Source organism: Rattus rattus, chromosome 2, assembly GCF_011064425.1.
Source record: "Rattus rattus isolate New Zealand chromosome 2, Rrattus_CSIRO_v1, whole genome shotgun sequence".
Lineage (NCBI taxonomy): Eukaryota > Metazoa > Chordata > Mammalia > Rodentia > Muridae > Rattus > Rattus rattus.
Window position 1 is genome coordinate 74,429,549 of NC_046155.1, and position 17,537 is coordinate 74,447,085.

A 17,537-nucleotide genomic window follows, 5' to 3' on the forward strand; every position below is an offset into this window, starting at 1 on the left:
TCACCGGTCCCGGTCTTCCGGGGTTAGGAGAAACTACGTGAAATCTCCTGCCGGCCATACTACCTAGGGGCAAAGAAGCTAAATTGGTACTGCACCGCCATTATAATTGAGGGCAGCCCGGTTTTAGCTCTAGTCGACCGAAAAACACTATGCCAGGTTTCTTGATATATCTGGACAAGTGTAGGGAAGCTAAAGTTTCTCTACCTAACGTATTCTTTTCTTGTTCCTACGCCAGTGAATATCGATTAAATGCTATGGACTTGGTAATTTCCCATTCTCTTAGGTTCCTCAGGATTGAGGCTACCGGGGTCGGGATGGCAGGACGGAAAATCTGAAGATCCCAAGCCTGATGTGGCCTCTAGCTTCCTGTTCAATTTCTGGAGAGACTGGGAATAGCTTAAGTGGTGAGAAGGCTGGGTGCGGTGAGCTTTATTCACTAGCATTTCTCCCTCCTCCTTTCTTCCTAGGTAGTGTCTGCAGGCCACTCAGAAGGCGACCAATAGAACCAACCTGGGGTTGTTCCATGGCGCGGGTTCAGTGTCTTTCCTGTTCTGGGCTGAAGTAACTCTTGGAAGAGGAGCATCCTCTGCAGGGTGTCAGGTAGTCTTTAGGAACTGAGTGATAAGGAGTAGAATTCTAATGCTTGGAGAGCCGGCACCAATGGACCCTTTGTTAGGAGCTGAACTGTGGTGTGGAGGAAGTCATTTACTGGCATTTTGCACACGGTGCACTGTGAATGTGCACCTAACCGAGGCTCCTAACTTCCCTAGAATTATCTGTTATCCCTCCCCCTCTCTCTTTGTGTTGATGTTGGTATGTAGAGGCCAGAAACCATTGGTGGGTGTCTTCCTCAATCACTCTTTTTAAAGAAAAAAAATTACTTTTTAAAAAAGTATGTTTTTTCAGATCTTTGTGAGTTTGAGGTCAGCCTGGTGTACAGACTTAGTTCCAGGACAGCCAAGAACCCTGTCTCCAAAAACAAAACAAAAACCAAACCAAACAAACAATAAAACAAGTATGTTTGTTGCCGAGTGGTGGTGGGATAAACCTTTAATCCCAGCACTCAGGAAGCAGAGACAGGTGAATCTCTGAGTTCCATGCCAGCCTAGTCTACAGAGCTAGTTCTAGGACAGCACAGGCTACACAAAGAAACTCTGTCTGGAAAAACATACAAAGAGGTATGTTTATTTGTGTGTTGTATTATTATTAAGGGCTCTCTAACAAAACATACATATATGGGACTTATTAGAATGGCTTTCAGGCTGTGGTTCTAGCAGTCCAGCAATGACCGTCTCCTGACAGAACGGCCAAGGATCAGTTGGTTGTTCAGTTCAGAAGACTGGATGTCTCTGCAGTCCCATCTGGTGCTGGAGCCCCAGGGAAGTCCTGGAGAGCTGCTGGTCTTCAGTCTGTGTTAGAATCCAGAAGTAGGCTCTAACATCAGTGAAGGGATGGCTCAGGAACAGGACAGATGAAGTCCTTCTCCGTGTCCTTTTATGTAGGCTGCCACTAGAAGGAGTGGCCCAGATGGAGGGGGTCTTATAACTCAATGCAACCAAGAAAAAATCCCTTAAAAGAGTTTGTTGTTGTTGTTGTTTGGAGACATGCTGGCTTGGGTTTTAGTTAGTTCTAAATGTAGTCAGGTTGATAACCAAGATTAGCCATCCCGTGTGCCATTATGCCATTATGCCATTATCACATTATAGGGGCATGTATGTGTCATTGCGCATGAATGGAGATCAGAAGACAACATGTAAGAGTTGTTTCTCTCCTACCATGTGGGTCCCAGGGATAAGACTCAGGTTGTCAGGCTTGGTGGCAAGCACATTTACCCACTGAGCTGTCTCCTTCAAGGTGACAAAACGTTAATGAGTGAGGAACTTGATTTTTCAGCAAAGGGTGAAAAAGATGGTCTCACACTGGCAGTGGTGGTGCACTGCTTTAGTTCCAGCACTTGGGAAGCAGAAGCAGGGGAATAGAGTCTGAGGACAGCCTGGGCTACACAGCGAAACCGTGTCTCAGAACAAAAAAGATTTATGACATATTTTTTTTTTTTTCTTTTTCTTTTTTTTTTTTTCCGGAGTTGGGGACTGAACCCAGGGCCTTACGCTTGCTAGGCAAGCGCTCTACTGAGCTAAATCCCCAACCCCGACATATTTTTGTTAAATACACTTTAGAGCTGGGGAGATAGCTATCTCAGTGGTGAGAACACCTGCAGCCCTTGCAGAGGACCTATGTTGGATCCCCAGTGCCTACATGGTTGCTTACAACGCTCTGTAACTTTGAGTTCCAGGGGGTCTGGTGCTGTCTTCTACCCTCTGTACCAGGCATTCTTGGGCACACACATACACATGGGCAAAACAGACGTGTAAAGAAAAGCACACTTTTGGGGTTGGGATTTAGCTCAGTGGTAGAGCGCTTGCCTAGGAAGCGCATAAGGCCCTGGGTTGGTCCCCAGCTCAAAAAAAAAAAGAACAAAAAAAAAAAAAAAAAAAAAAGCACACTTTTAAAAGTATACTTTTGAAGAATTAAGTTTTTGGCAATTTCACATGTATGTAATGCATTCTGGCTACTGTCTCCCCTAATCCTCTTACATCTTCTCCCACCCTTAACTGGTCCTTTGTACCTGTCACTTTCTCAGTGACTCTCGAAGCCCTTCTATGCCAGGCTATTCAGGGTCCATTTTTTTTTTTTTTAATTTGTTTATTTATTTCATGTGAATACCCTGTAGCTGCCTTCAGACACACCAGAAGAGGGCACCGGATCCCATTACAAATGGCTGTGAGCCATCTGTAATGGCTGGGAATTGAACTCAGGACCTCTGGAAGAGCAGTCAGTGCTCTCAACCGCTGGGCCATCTCCCCAGCCCTCCCGGCCCATTCTTGTGCAGGACAAATACACCTTCCTAAGGAAGAGTTTCCTTTGTTAGCAGACAGACCTAAGTACTCACTTTTCATGAATGTTAGCTGAAAAAAACACACACAGAGGAGAAAAACCCACACAAAACTCCAGTCGTTGTAGTCATACAAAGACGATGGCAAGGAGGCAAGCAACTATTTTGCCAAATTTGTCCTGTTTGCATAATGAAAGCTCCAAGGGAGAAAGGAGATGCAGATGTTTTTGTCTGTTTGTTTTGGACAGAATCTCATGTAGCCCAGGCTAGCCCTAAATTTGGCATGTAGTGAAAGTTGACCTTGACTTGCTGATTTTCTCCATCTCCCGTTCAAATGCTAGGATTACAGGCATGTGCCACCAGAGCCTGGGAGACAGCATGTAGCTGTGGAGCTGTATTAGCCAGGGTTATCTAGAAGAACAGAACTGATGAGTGAATGTCTATGCAGTGGCTATTCTTGGCTGTCAATTACATCTGTAATTAACTAAACCCCCCAAATGGAGGGGCATACCTACCTGTGAGGGATTTTTGTTGAATCTGAAGTTGAAAGATGTACTTCTAATCCAGATATTTGAAATAGGTCGATGCACTTTTAATCCAGATCTTTTGAGCTTTGAAAATCCACTTCTAATCTGGGCCATGCCGTCTGCTAGAAAACTATATATGGACAAGGAAGAAGGAAGCTTGCTCTCTTTGCCTGTTTGCTCTAACCTCACTAACAAATCTATTCTTTCATTGGCACTAGAGCCTACTTCTTAGGAATTCTGGTGTCTACTGCAGACCTGCTGAGATATCCAGCTTCATGGCCTCCATAATTACTGGATTCTTGGACCTTCTATTCATAGGCAGCCATTGTTGGATTAGCTGGGACCACAGCCTGCAAGTTATTCATACATATTCATTCTATAAATATGTACATGATTATATATTCGTATAGAACATATTCATCCTATAAGCTGTTTTTCTGGAGAACCCGAATACAGTCTTTGTATATAGAAAGAGGATTTATTAAAACAGCAATGACTGTCATAACAGAAGGTTGAAGAATCCAGTAGTTGCTCAGAGCTGGATGTCCCTGCTCATTTCATTTGGTGTCCACAGTATTCACAGTGTTCAGTGTGTGTCGAAATTAGGTTCTATTTTGGATACTGCTAGATAACATCTCGCTGTACATTTTATTTTGATAATACAATCATCTACTGATGGGCCGTAGGTTGACTCTGTCTTCTTCTGTTTCACATAATGCTGCTAAGGACATAGATATAAGGATCCTTCGAGATTCTGCATCCAGCTCCCCTCCCCCACTCCAAAGGCTCTCCCTGTTTGTCCCAAGGTGGCCTTGACTCAAGATTTTCCTGTCTTAGCCTCCAGAATGCTGTGATTACAGGCATGGGATACCATGTCCAGTTCTTGTGATGTATTCTCAGAAGAGGAATTTCAGGGTAGATGCCAGCAAAATGGTAGAGGAACCTCAGAGGGTAGTGGTACTTACTTATGGGACTGATGACCTAAGTTGGATCCCTGGATCCCACAAGGTAATAGAAAAGTTCTTCTATGTCTAACCCCCAAAACAAAACAAAGCAAACAAACAAACAAAACACACCAAAACACACATGCATACACACATGTTGTTGTAAAAATATAAAAAATAAAAATGCTGTCTTTTATCCCGCTCTAGGTCCAGCACTGCAGTGCCCCAAGGTATCTGCTAAATATCTTGCCAGAAGCACACACCCCAATTACGTGGTGGCCCAGTGTCTCTTGCCGCCACACACTCTCTTACACTTAAAGTTAGTACAAGAAAGAACACACAACATGATAACCTCAGATCCAATTGATAAGATAGAATTGCCCACCTAAACATACAAAGCCCTGTACACATCCATCCCTTAAGAACATTCATAACAACCTGTAAAGGTACAGCATGGAATCTTAACGTCAGCCTCCATGTTCTCTCTTGGCGGCTACTCAGCCGTCACTCTTCTGTTCCCATCTCCTACTCTTCCTACAAACTTTTCTCCTGCCCATCCTTCTTGTCCGATGACAGGCCTCGTTCTATCCTGTACCTGCCTCACCTGTATTTTACAAATTAAATGGGGAGAAGGTTCTGGTGAAGTCACCTGATTCCTGAGTACATGACTAGGCAGCCTTCCTTGAGGCAGTGGAATTATAAAACAAAAACAACAAAAACCAAAATCACTTTAGAAAAAGAATCTCAGGGTAAGCCAGTATGAAACAGAGTCAAGGTTTATAAAAGATAGAAAGGTACCCAGGAAAATTATAAGGCACAGCTGAAAGAGGAGGAAAGTCACACAGTGGCCACACACAGCCCAAGGGGTTGCTGAGAAGCCTTTCACCAGTCTTGGCAAATGAAGTCATAGGTCATTGCTGAGGTCCGTTGACATCTGAGAAGTAAAAACTGGATTGAGGCGTGTGGGGACTGGGATGGATCTGGAGGACGGCTCGGCAGTAGGAGCACTGGTTGTTCTTGAGAGGACCTGAGTTCAGTTCCCAGCACTCATGTCAGCTCCAGGCTCAGGATATCTGATGCCCTCTTCTGGCCTTCCCAGGCACTGCATGAATGTGAGTGGTGCACAGTGTAGCCTTTATCCTTTATTTTTCCTTTATTCACCACATTGTGAGTTATCCCTGTGTTCTTCTCCTGTCTCCTAACAATATCTTCTCCTGGCTAAACTGCCATCTAGTCTCCTACTCTCTGACCCTACCCAGAGGAAGTGTCCTGTGTCCTTCTCCTGCCTACTTCCCCTACTTCCTACTGCCCAACCATCTTTTTATATCCAAACCTGTTCCCAGAATTCTAAGAGGCAACTGACACAGGAGAGCACAGGGTTCTTTAAAGGGCCAGACACATAAAATAAATCACACTACAGCACAGACAAACATACACAAAAAAAATAAGTTGGATTTGAATCAGAGATCCTACCTTTGCCTCCTGGGTGCTGAGGTCAAAGGTGTACATGACCTTGGCTGGGATATATCTACGTAAAAGAAATAATGTCTCCCTGTTTTGGCAACTGTGTATTAAAGAACTTTTATTTGCCTGATGTAACTGTCTTCTCCAAAGCTTACAGCTTCTAGCCTCCATACAGTGTTATTCAGGCCTAGAATGTTTTCAGCCTCTGAGACTTACTACTGAATATGCTCACCCTTTCTTGTTCTTTCTGACCTCTGTTGGCTGGTTCAACTCAGCTGCTCTGGCTCAAATCCCTTTCTAGCTGACTGAATTGCTCTGCTTGGTCACAAACTAACTCTGGCAATCTGGTTCTAATCTTCTCTCACTCTCCCTGCAACCTGTCTATAACTGTCCCTGTAGAACTGTCTTCTCTCTCTGCCCTGCTTTCTTAAGTCACCCCTCCTTTCTGCCTTGTTCTGTTGTGAGTTGGGCGTATCCTATCTCTGACTCATTCTGTCAAATATTTCTCTGACTTATCACTGTCCCTCAGTTAAAAGTCACTTTCAAACATGGGTGCTTCTTTCTACTATCTAACTTTACCTTCACTGTTTAGCATTCAAGCTGTGTGCTAAGGGCATGTCTGTATTCCAGCCAGGGTAACCTTGGCTGGATTAAAATCCCTCTACAACTGTGATGGTTTGAATAAGAATGGCTCCTACAAACTGAAGTGTTTGAATGGTTATTCCATATGGAGTGGCACTATTAGGCCTTGTGAGAGGAAGTGTGTCACTGTTAAGGTGGGCTTTGAGGTCTCATATGCTCAATTTTATACCCAGTGTGCTACAGTCTTTCCCTGCTGCCTTTGGATGAAGAAGTAGAACTCTCAACTACTTCTCCAGCACCATGTCTGCCTGCTATGTTGCTATGCTTCCTGCCATCATGTCAATGAACTAACCTTCTGGAACTGTAAGCCAGCCCCAGTTAAATGTTTTCTTTTATAGGAGTTGCCATGGTCACGGTGCCGCTTCACAGCAATAAAACCTAAACTAAGACAGAGACTTTTGGGGTTGGGGATTTAGCTCAGTGGTAGAGCGCTTGCCTAGCAAGCGCAAGGCCCTGGGTTCGGTCCCCAGCTCTGAAAAAAAGAAAAAGAAAAAGACAGAGACTTTTATAGTGGATCTTAATTCTTGCATCTCAGTTAACTAGAGGCTTCGGTCAGACTCAGATGTGAGGACTTTTGTATTCCCTGTGCAGCAGGCTGCAGGAGCTGTCAAAATGGCAGAAATTCCTTCCTGCCCCAGCCTGCAGCCTGTCAGGTAGCTCCACAGGAGCTGTCCACGGTGGCGGCAACTCCTTTCCTGCCTCAGCCTGCAGCTGTCTCAGGAGCTGTCCACGGTGATGGTTCCTCCTTTCCAGCCTCCCCAAGCACCTCAGCCGTGGTGACCCCTCAGTCATAGCTGCCACAGGAAGGTCTCATCCTAACCTACAGGCCTGATGCAGAGGGTAGGGGGTGAAAAACTTACCAATCCCAGAGCAGGAAATCCCACCAGTCCTCACTCTGGAAATCTCTGCCCTGAAAAGCTCTGCCCCTAAAAAAAAAAAAAAAAATCCAGTATCAGCCCTGCCCTTTGTTCAATTCGCTGCTGTCCTCTCCTGGGAGTAGAGGCAGCCATTCCTGGACTTGTCCCTCCACACTTTGGACCCTTCCAACAAGCCTCTTTTATGATTTGGTGTGACTCTCTTATCAGAGGAAGCAAAGAAGAGAAGGAGGGAGACTGGAAAAAATAGCACGAGGCTCAGGCGGGGAGACCCTGTCCTAGGAGCTGGAACACCTCTGCTGAGGACGCTTCCTCTCAGCTGTGTAGTTCCCAGGATACCCTGCTGTCTGAGCAGGGACACTTCACCACTTCCTCCTGTTGTATCCTGACCCAGTTGTCATTGTCATCGCCGTCTTCATCTTCTTCCTTAAATAGAAAACTGCTGCTTCTCCTGTATCAGATGGGGCTTCTGGATAAAGATCCCCACATAAGTCTGTGCTCTTCGGGGTTCCCACAGCTGCCCAACTCGCTACCCAATAAGGACATTTTCTTTCTTTTTTCTATTTCTCTTTTGGCCTTTTCAGTTTCTTTCTACATCATCCTGGCTATTCTCAAAATCACTATGTCGACCAGGTTGGCCTCAAAAAAGAGATCCAAACTCTTGTTTTATAAAAGCAAGAGTAAGATATAAAACTAGAAAGAGACTCAAAACCTTGGTGAAATCAGATGTGGTAGTGCATGCGTGAGTTCCTGTCCTGACCACCTTCAATGAGGAACGATGGGATGGACTAAACCCTTTCCCCCCCAGCTGGGTTTTGGTCATGGTGTTTGGTCACAGCAATAGAAACCATGACTAAGATATCTAGTTTGCAGAGTGCCCTGGGTTTCATCCCAGCACCAAATAAAACTGGGGATGCTGAATTTGAGCATGCAGGAGTTAAGAGGTAGAAGGACCAAGAGTTCTTGGTCATCCACAGCTATATAGTGAGTGTCGAGGCTAGCCTGGACAACATGAGGCCCTATCTGGAAAAGAAGAAAAGGCGAGTATTGTTTTCATTAATAAGTAGTTTTTCTACTTCTCCCTAGGACTGATATTGCTTGTCCTTGTCTGGGTTTATTGTGCAGTGACCCCTCAGGCAAAGGTCAGAGTTCAGGCAGTCTGTAAAATCAAAGGATGTTAACATCTAAGCTTGCATTTCTAGGCATTGGCAGTCACTGAGCATGAACGATGGACTGAATATTTTAAAATATATTTATTTTGTGAATATGGGTGCTTTGCCTGACTGTATATCTGTGTACCACAGTTGTACCTACTACTGCTGGAAGATACAGTGTCAGATTTTTGGCTTAGAGCTACAGATGATTGTTAGCCATCATGTGAGTGCTAGATACAGAACTTGGGTCCTCTGTGAGAACAAGCACTCTTAAGCACTGAGCACTTCTCTAGCTGTGGAGAAATCAGACAAGGCTTTTCTCCCAACACAGAGTTGCTAGTGCCATAGAGATGATATTCCGTGTTTGGATCTCAGTCTAGTCACATATTTTGAACAAGCTGATCCAGATATGTGGGGGTTTTGTTGTTCATTTGTTCTCTTAAGGCAGGTTGTTTTTGAGATAGCCCTGGGGGACCTGGAACTCACTCTGTAGACCAGGATGTCCTCAAATTCAAGAGATCCACCTGCCTTTGCCTCCCAAGTGCTGGGAATCAAAGGTGTGTACCACCGCGCCCAGCCTTCCTACGATTTTTGTTATAGTTCTCTTTGGGGAGGGGGTAGTACAGATAATCAAATCCAGGGCTTTGCACTGTGGCACAGTGGTAATTATTCTCATAAGGTCTCTGGACATTAGGTGTCGGACACATCTACTCTAGTACTCCAGGTGTTTAGTTAGCTCTCAAAGGCACAGACTCTTGGCGTGGCCTCTTGTGTGAATCATCTCCACACTCCACATCTCCACAACAGTCCTCCTTGTTGGTCGTCTGGTATTTATTCAGAAAGGATTAAAGGGCTTGGTTTCATACCCAGTCCTGGTTGTCTGTTTTTAAAAATATCTTTATAGAATGTTGGGTCCCATGCATGCTAGGCAAATGCCCTACCACTGGGCTATATACTTTTCATTTAAAAACAGGGTCTATGGGCTGGAGAGATGGCTCAGTGGTTAAGAGCACTGACTGCTCTTCCAGAGGTTCTGAGTTCAAATTCCAGCAACCACATGGTGGCTCACAACCATCTGTAATGAGATCTGATGCCCTCTTCTGGTGTGTCTGAAGACAGCTACAGTGTACTCACATATAATAAATACATAAATCTTAAAAAAAAAAGTTAAAAACAGGGTCTATGTTGTCCATGCTATCCTGGACCGTGTTGATGACACAGCTGTATTATTTAGGAAAGCAACAGTATTGAGGTGATTTCCCTGCTTCCTTACAAATAAAAGGATCAGCTAGCCATTTGCCTTTTGTTCCCTCTGGTAGCTTAAATGTGCATTTCGCTGTACAAAAAAAGGGTAAGCCCAACGCTATTAGTCTCACCACCATGCAACAAGCAAACAGCCTTGGAAGGTAGGTCATTCATTTCTATAGACTACTTAGGAGCTGCCCAAGGTACAAGATCAGTCAACTTACCATTCTAGTCATTCAGTTTTACCAGACGTGCCCTTTATGCATCAAAACATTTTCATTGCTCCCTTCTCAATTCCTGGCTGCGACAACTTTATCATCATGGGATGCTGCTATTCAAAAATCCATGTTGACATTGTGTGACTGTCCCTAGGAAGACATATAGAAATGTCTTCTCCAACTGGGGCAAACAAACATTGGAGAACACAAGAGTCTTCTACTCATAACACATCTCACAACCTGCTTAGAAACACCATCCACCTTCTTGCCCTTAAGAATCCGTTGGCTTCATTCAAATGGGCCGCCTTCGCCGATACCCAATCAGAATGCCCGGTCTTCAGCCACCGACCAATAAGTGAATGCAATAGATAGGAGGAAAGTAGGCATGAAGCCATCTCACCGCGCCATTACATTTTAGGGCAGGGAGGTTAAGAAGTCGGCATGGCGTTTGGGTCAATAAAATCGATAGCTGGAACCTGCCTGTGTTTTAGGCAGCGGTGGTGCAGGAGCGGCGCCGCCATCTTCCCCGAAGGCATCTTCCGGTGCTTCTCACCCAAGTTCCAGCAGGAGTTCCCTGAATAACGGGGCGGTCTGTGTCTGGCCGCCCGGCCCCTCTCAGGCAGCCGATTCAGATTTCCTCCCGGCCGAAGGCCGGGCTTCTAAGTCTCGGGGTACGCGGTGCCCCGGGCAAGGCCGGGGAGCAGGTCCAATGGCGCCGCCTTCGGCCCCGCTGCTTGAGCAGGCACCCGGAGAGGTTGGACCTACTCGGAGAAGGGGCAGGAGGCCAAGGGCCTTGAAGTTCGCGGATGTGGCCGTGTACTTCTCCTCGGAGGAGTGGGGGCGTCTGAGGCCCGCGCAGAGGACTCTGTACCGGGATGTGATGCGCGAGACCTACGGCCTCCTGGGCGCGCTCGGTGAGGCCCGGCCCAATCTGCTTACGCGGGGCCTAAGGGATGATGGAGCTTGAGGGCGGGGTAGAGTGGGGGCAGGGATCCCGGGGTCCTGACCTGCGATCGGTTTGTTCGGGGTTGGGACACAGCATCGGCATACATTCTTTAGCATCATCTCTCGAGGCCAGCCCGCTGACTGGTTCTCCTTCCCCAGGATGCGCAGGTCCCAAACCAGCTCTCATCACCTGGTTGGAACGAAATACTGATGATTGGGAACCCGCAGCCCTAGATCCGCAGGAGTACCGGAGATGGGTAACATTCCAGAGAAGTGAGTGAAAAATACCCACGGAGACCATGCTGCCCTCCTGTGTAATGCCCTGAACTGTCGACCCAATCTAAAATTTTGATCTGATGAGAGTTAACCAGGTTGCTTGTACTGTGGGCAAGCGAACTACAGGCGTTACTCCATTGACATAAATGAATTACTGGGCTTTGAAAAAGATACTGCTTCCCAGGATCAGAGACTTAGCCTCCATTGAACTCCTACAATTCCCATTGGTCCTGGGAAGACTAGAGTCCTTAACCACTGAGACATCTCTCTAGCCCCTGGTTCACTCTTGACTTTAAAAAAGAAAATGCCCCGTTAATATGCATCTAGAATGTGCATCTAGGGTTGTGAATTACTGGATGAATTACAGTCCAAGATTTAACCCTGTTCACAGCTCTCTCAAAGTGCCTCATGACCAGCGGCTGCATATTTGGGAGTTGTCTTGGTCAGAGTTTCTATGTTGTGTTAAACACCGTGACCTAGAGCAGCTTGGGGAGGTGAGGGTTGATTTCATTTACATTTTCATGCAACAGTTGAGGGAAGTCAGGGCAGGGCAGGAGTGTGAAGGCAAGAACTGAAGCTGAAAGCCATGAGAAAGGCTGCCTCCTGGCTTGCTCCCCTACCTTCTTACACACCTAGGAGCATCTGCCTAGGAATGGCACCACCCACGGTGGGCTGGGCCCTCCCACATCAATCTTAATCAATCACTCATTTAGAAAATGTACAGCAGGCCAGTCTGGTGAAGGCATTTTTCTCCATTTAGGTTCCCCCTTCCCAAATGAATCTAGCTTGGTTCACGTTGACATAAAACAAGCCAGCACAATTGACCCCTTGTCAGCTTGACACACAAACACATCCCTGTTCACCATAACCTTTGTTTCCTGTTGAAACAAGATCTCAATTCAAACACTCTAAAAGTTGGGTCTCCTTAAAACAGCTAAAGTCTCTTTCAAATTTTCTCTAAAATATTCAAAATCTCTCTCTCTCTCTCTCTCTTTTTTTTTTTCGGAGCTGGGGACTGAACCCAGGGCCTTGCGCTTGCTAGGCAAGCACTCTACCACTGAGCTAAATCCCCAACCCCTTCAAAATCTCTTTAAAATTAACTATGGGTTCCTGTAAAACAAACAAACAAACAAACAAAAAGTCACATACTTTTTTTATTCCAAGAAGTAATAAGCAGGACACAGCTACAGTAAAATCAAACCCGAAGTCTAACTGAAGCTCAGTGTCAGACTTCTGAGACTGGGTGACCTTCTAAGCTCCAGAGGGCTTGCCAGTGACACTTGTCTGCTGTCCACTGCACACAGAGCACGTTTCCTAAGCTCAAACTAGCTCCACTCTACTGTGAGTGGTGGTCATCTGTGGTAACGCTAGCTCCAAAACACGGGAGCGACAGTTCACCAGTAGCCTCTCTCGGGATCTCTTTAGAGACACTGACCCTGCCACACGGTGCCAAGCCTTAATTTTTCTCCAGGACCCCTTCAATCCTGAGGTTTCTTTTTCAACTGAGGCTATACATTCACTAATAGTCCGGACTTTTCTGTCACAGAACCAAGCCTCAGTTGCTCTCCATGACCCTTTATGCCTTCAAAACTAATACAACCAGGGAAACTTACACATAAGTAAGTTCAGCTGCCAACACGAGCTACAGCCCTGCCCCCATCATGAACCACAGCTTCTGTGTGCTGATCCAGAGGAGGTACTCCCAGACGTATCATCCTTACTGATCCTGGTGGGTTTTGTTTTGTTTTTTTAAATTGTGCCAATTTCTTAGATCCAGCTGATGGTATCAATTGTCCCAGTTAAGCAAAGGTTTCCCTTTAGTGGTTTTTAATAAAATATATCACATAAATGGCTTTGGAAGAATCTTAGAGCATCTCAAACTTCACTGGGCAACTTTAGAAGCTATGCATCAGCCATCTGCACTGTTCTCAGCTTTATCTTCTAAGTTCCCACAGAATAGCCTACAGAGCCTTGAGCACTCAATAGCTTTTCCAGCTCAAAACTTGCCATCACACTCCTCCCCAAAACAAATAGTAAGGTTTATCACAGTAATACCCCACTCCTGGTACCAGTTTCTGTATTTGTTCGGGCTTCTATTGCTGTGGCAAGCACATCACACTCCTCCCCAAAACAGATAGTAAGGTTTGTAACAGCAATACCCCACTCCTGGTACCAGTTTCTGTGTTAGTTAGGGTTTCTATTGCTGTGGCAAACACCATGACCAAAAGCAGCTTGGGGAGGAAAGGGTTTTTCACTTCCACTTCCACATCACAGTATATCATCAAAGGAAGTCCAGGGCAGGCACTGAAGCAGAGACCATGGCTTACTGACTTGCTTCTTTTAGTTTGCTAAGCCTGCTTTCTTAGCTGTCCAGAAATGGCACCAAAAATGGGCTGAGTACTCCCACATCAATCATTAATTTAGAAACTGCTCCACAGGCCAACCTGGTGAAGACATTTCTTCCACTGAGGTTCCCTCTTCCCAGGTGATCCCAGCTGTGTCCAGTTGACATAAAGGCAGTACAGAAGTGCTTCTAAAAATGCAGCTTCTGGGCTGGAGTAGTAGTTAAGAACACCTGCAGCTTTTCCAGAAGCTCTGAGTTTGGGTCCCAGAGCCCACATTGGGGCAGCTATCTTGTATGTAGGAAAGGTATGGGGAAACCATGTATATTTGTACTGCATCATAAAATTCTGTAAGGAAGGCTTGGAGTGCTGCTCACTGGGTAGAGTGCTTGCCTCACACTCACACAACTCAGGGTTTGCTCCCCAGTGCTGCATGTAAAGAAGGTGTGGTGCCTTCTTGTATTGTTAGCCCTTGGGGAGTGGAAGCAGCAGGATAAGAAAGAAGCTCAGGGTCACCCTCAGTTACACAGTGGGTTGGAGGCCAGTCTAGAATACATGAGACCCTGACTGAAAAAACAAAAACCCAGAACATTGGAAGAAACAAAATTTCTACAAAGTAGGGACAAAGGTTTCTGTGTACTCCTGAGACACCCCCCCCCAGTACTAAAAACATTCAAGGTTTTTGTTTGTCTTTTGCATCTTAGTAAAGCCTCAGATGTGCTGTGTAACCAAGGATGCACCATGGGCCACTACATGTGGTGCAGGAGGCAGGCAAGCACTCTGTCAACCAAGCCAAACCCTTAGCCCCCAAAACACTGTTTTAAAAGACAGTTTGGGGTTGGGGATTGGCTCAGTGGTAGAGCTTGCCTAGCGCTTAAGGCCCTGGGTTCGGTCCCCAGCTCCGGAAAAAAAAGAATAAAAAAAAAAAAAAAAAGACAGTTTGATATCCTTTACAAAAGTTTATGTGAATGCTTGAGGGGCTCTAAATACTCCCACAGCACACTTAACTGCCTCTCAAACTAATAATTAACAGGCACTCGGTGTATTGGTCTTGGAACCAATAACGTTGTTAATAGGCAAGCATAGAAGTCCAGTGTTTGCTAATTCTCTGTTTTCTGGTAGAAACCAGGACCAGGCAGAAGAATGAAGAGAAGGAAGTATTCCCACCTAAGGATGTACCCCGAAAGGGGAAACGAGGGCGGAAGCCCAGCAAACCCCGGCTGATTCCCAGGCAGACATCCGGCGGCCCCATCTGCCCTGACTGTGGCTGTACCTTCCCTGACCTCCCCGCCCTGGAGAGCCACAAGTGCGCCCAGAATCTGAAGAAACCCTATCCCTGCCCGGATTGTGGGCGCCGCTTTTCCTACCCATCCCTGTTGGTCAGTCACAGGCGGGCACACTCTGGTGAGTGCCCTTACGTTTGTGACCAGTGTGGCAAACGTTTTTCCCAGAGGAAAAACCTGTCTCAGCACCAAGTCATACACACAGGAGAGAAGCCCTACCACTGCCCTGACTGTGGCCGCTGCTTTCGACGGAGCCGGTCCTTGGCCAATCACCGGACCACGCACACCGGTGAGAAGCCTCATCAGTGCCCTAGTTGCGGGCGTCGCTTCGCCTATCCATCTCTGCTCGCTATCCACCAACGGACACACACAGGAGAGAAGCCCTACACCTGCCTAGAGTGCAGCCGTCGTTTCCGCCAGCGCACTGCCCTGGTCATCCACCAGCGCATCCACACTGGAGAGAAGCCTTACCCGTGTCCTGACTGTGAGCGGCGTTTCTCCTCTTCCTCTCGCCTGGTTAGCCACCGGCGTGTGCACTCTGGGGAGCGGCCCTATGCCTGTGAGCACTGTGAAGCCCGCTTCTCTCAGCGCAGCACCCTGCTCCAGCACCAGCTTTTGCACACAGGCGAGAAACCCTACCCCTGCCCAGACTGTGGACGTGCCTTCCGAAGGAGCGGCTCCTTGGCCATCCATCGCAGCACCCACACAGAGGAGAAGCTGCATGCCTGCGATGACTGTGGCCGCCGCTTTGCCTATCCCTCGCTGCTGGCCAGTCATCGGCGTGTGCACTCAGGAGAGCGGCCATATGCCTGTGACCTTTGCTCCAAACGCTTTGCCCAGTGGAGCCACTTGGCTCAGCACCAGCTTCTGCACACTGGGGAGAAGCCTTTCCCTTGCCTTGAGTGTGGCAGGTGCTTCCGCCAGAGGTGGTCCCTGGCTGTCCACAAGTGCTGCCCCAACACCCACAATGGCAGCCCTAGACCTCTTATAGGAGGGCCCAACCAGAGGAGCAGTGCTCTTTAGCATGACAAAGATTATGGAAAGTCACTTTATGGGGGGTGCAAAACTCAGAGGAGCAGACCTAAAGCCCTGGCCCCCTGCTCCACACCCTGAACTCCACCACACTGGCTGCCCTATAGCATGTCTGAAACAGTTATCAGGAGACATGATGCCATTTGATTAAAGTTTTCCGAGCTAACTTGTCTTAAAATGATGTGGGTGTGTTCTTCTCGCAGTCTCTTTTAGGGCCTTCTTTGTGTATACAGATTACCTTCACTCAGGAGAATCTCATTTATAGAGGCAGAATCTTCCCTGCTCTGCCTCTATCTCCCTATCATGTGGAAAACCTGAATTTGGCTCCATATTTGCAACACTTCTGCCAAGTAATTGGCTATTTCTGAAAACTGACTGGAGTTCACTCCCTCCTTGTGAGTGGCGTTCAGTTTTGGAAGGCTGCTTATTGCGTTCTCCACGGTAAACCCGGCCTACAGTGCATTCAGTATTCTACCCACAGGAGCTCGTAGGAAACCTAATCACTTTATTTTGTGCCCAGGTTTGTGTGTGTGTGTGGGGGGGTTCCCCCACTTGTGGGGTTCAGTGATTCCCCCACTGTAGTCTTCTGAGTAATCTGAACACATCTGCTACCACATCTGGTCAATGGTTCTTTTTTTAAGGAGTATGTACATATTTGAACTATTTTTATGTTTTGCCTACATGTATATCTATATGCCATGGTTGGTCCAGGTACCAAAAGGAGGACAGATGAGAGCATCAGAGACCCTGGAACTGGAGTTACAGATGGTTGTGAACCACCATGTGCTGGGAATTGAATCCCAGGTCTTCTGGAAGAGCAGCCAGAGCTCTTAACCAGTGAGCCATTTCTCCAGCTCCCAGTCATTTTTGGAGGAGTGGTTCTTAGTTCCCACAAGTTAAATCTGTCTCTTCTTAGGGATCATACAGAAACAACAGAGTATCACACTCTGCATTGTGTACCCCTCCAGTCTTAACTACTCTAGGTTACACTGACTTGGGGGTGATTCCACTGTGATTGTTGGGTTTCAGACCTCTAAGATTTATTTATTGTGTATATAATGCTTTGCCTGCATGGGCAGAAAAGGGCACCAGATCTCATTTCAGATCGTTATGAGTTACCATGTGCTTGCTGAGAATTGAACTCAGGACCTAGGGAGGAGCAGTTAGTGCTCTTAACCTCTGAGCCATCTCTCCAGTCCCAGTTTCAGACCTCTAAACACTCTTACCTTTCTTTTTAAAGATGTAATAAAACCAAATCACCACTTTTGGAAAGTTGATTCAGGCTGGGTATCCAGCACAGTACAGTGAGAGGTTTATTTAAGAAAAAATGGGGGGTGGAGAGACAGCTCAGCGGTTGAGAGTACCCACTGCTCTTCCAGAGGACCTGGGTTCAGTTCCCAGCAACCACATGGTGGCTCACAACCATCTGTAATGGAATCCGATGACCTCTTCTGGTGTGTCTGAAGAGAGTGACAGGATACTACTCATATATAGTAAATAAATCTTTAAAAAAAAAAAAAGAAAAGAAAGAATGGGGGCTGGTATCAAGCAGCAAGAGGGGGACATGGAACTGGTAGACGTGAGTTTCCTACAGTTGACTAATGGCCGGAAAAGTGACACCCACCTGGCTAGGTGCTCAGTAAGACTTTACTACTGGGTTGGGGATTTAGCTCAGTGGTAGAGCGCTTGCTTAGCAA

General features: G+C 46.6%; 1 protein-coding gene across 2 annotated transcripts; it reads left to right on the plus strand.

Annotated features, from left to right (window-relative positions):
* The first annotated feature begins 21 nt into the window (after nucleotides 1-21).
* Znf689 (zinc finger protein 689) lies at nucleotides 22-17,103 on the plus strand. Of its 2 annotated transcripts, XR_004386838.1 has the most exons (4): nucleotides 22-86; nucleotides 468-600; nucleotides 11,067-11,180; nucleotides 14,648-15,016. XR_004386838.1 is itself a non-coding variant. In XM_032892570.1 (3 exons), the coding sequence occupies exons 1-3, from the start codon at nucleotides 10,672-10,674 to the stop codon at nucleotides 15,829-15,831; spliced, it is 1,503 nt and encodes a 500-aa protein (XP_032748461.1). In that variant the 5' UTR covers nucleotides 10,347-10,671; the 3' UTR covers nucleotides 15,832-17,103. The 2 variants fall into 2 exon arrangements, 1 of the variants encoding a protein (XP_032748461.1); XM_032892570.1 differs by lacking the exons at nucleotides 22-86; nucleotides 468-600 and adding an exon at nucleotides 10,347-10,876 and having other exon boundaries at nucleotides 14,648-17,103.
* Nucleotides 17,104-17,537: the final 434 nt, after the last annotated feature.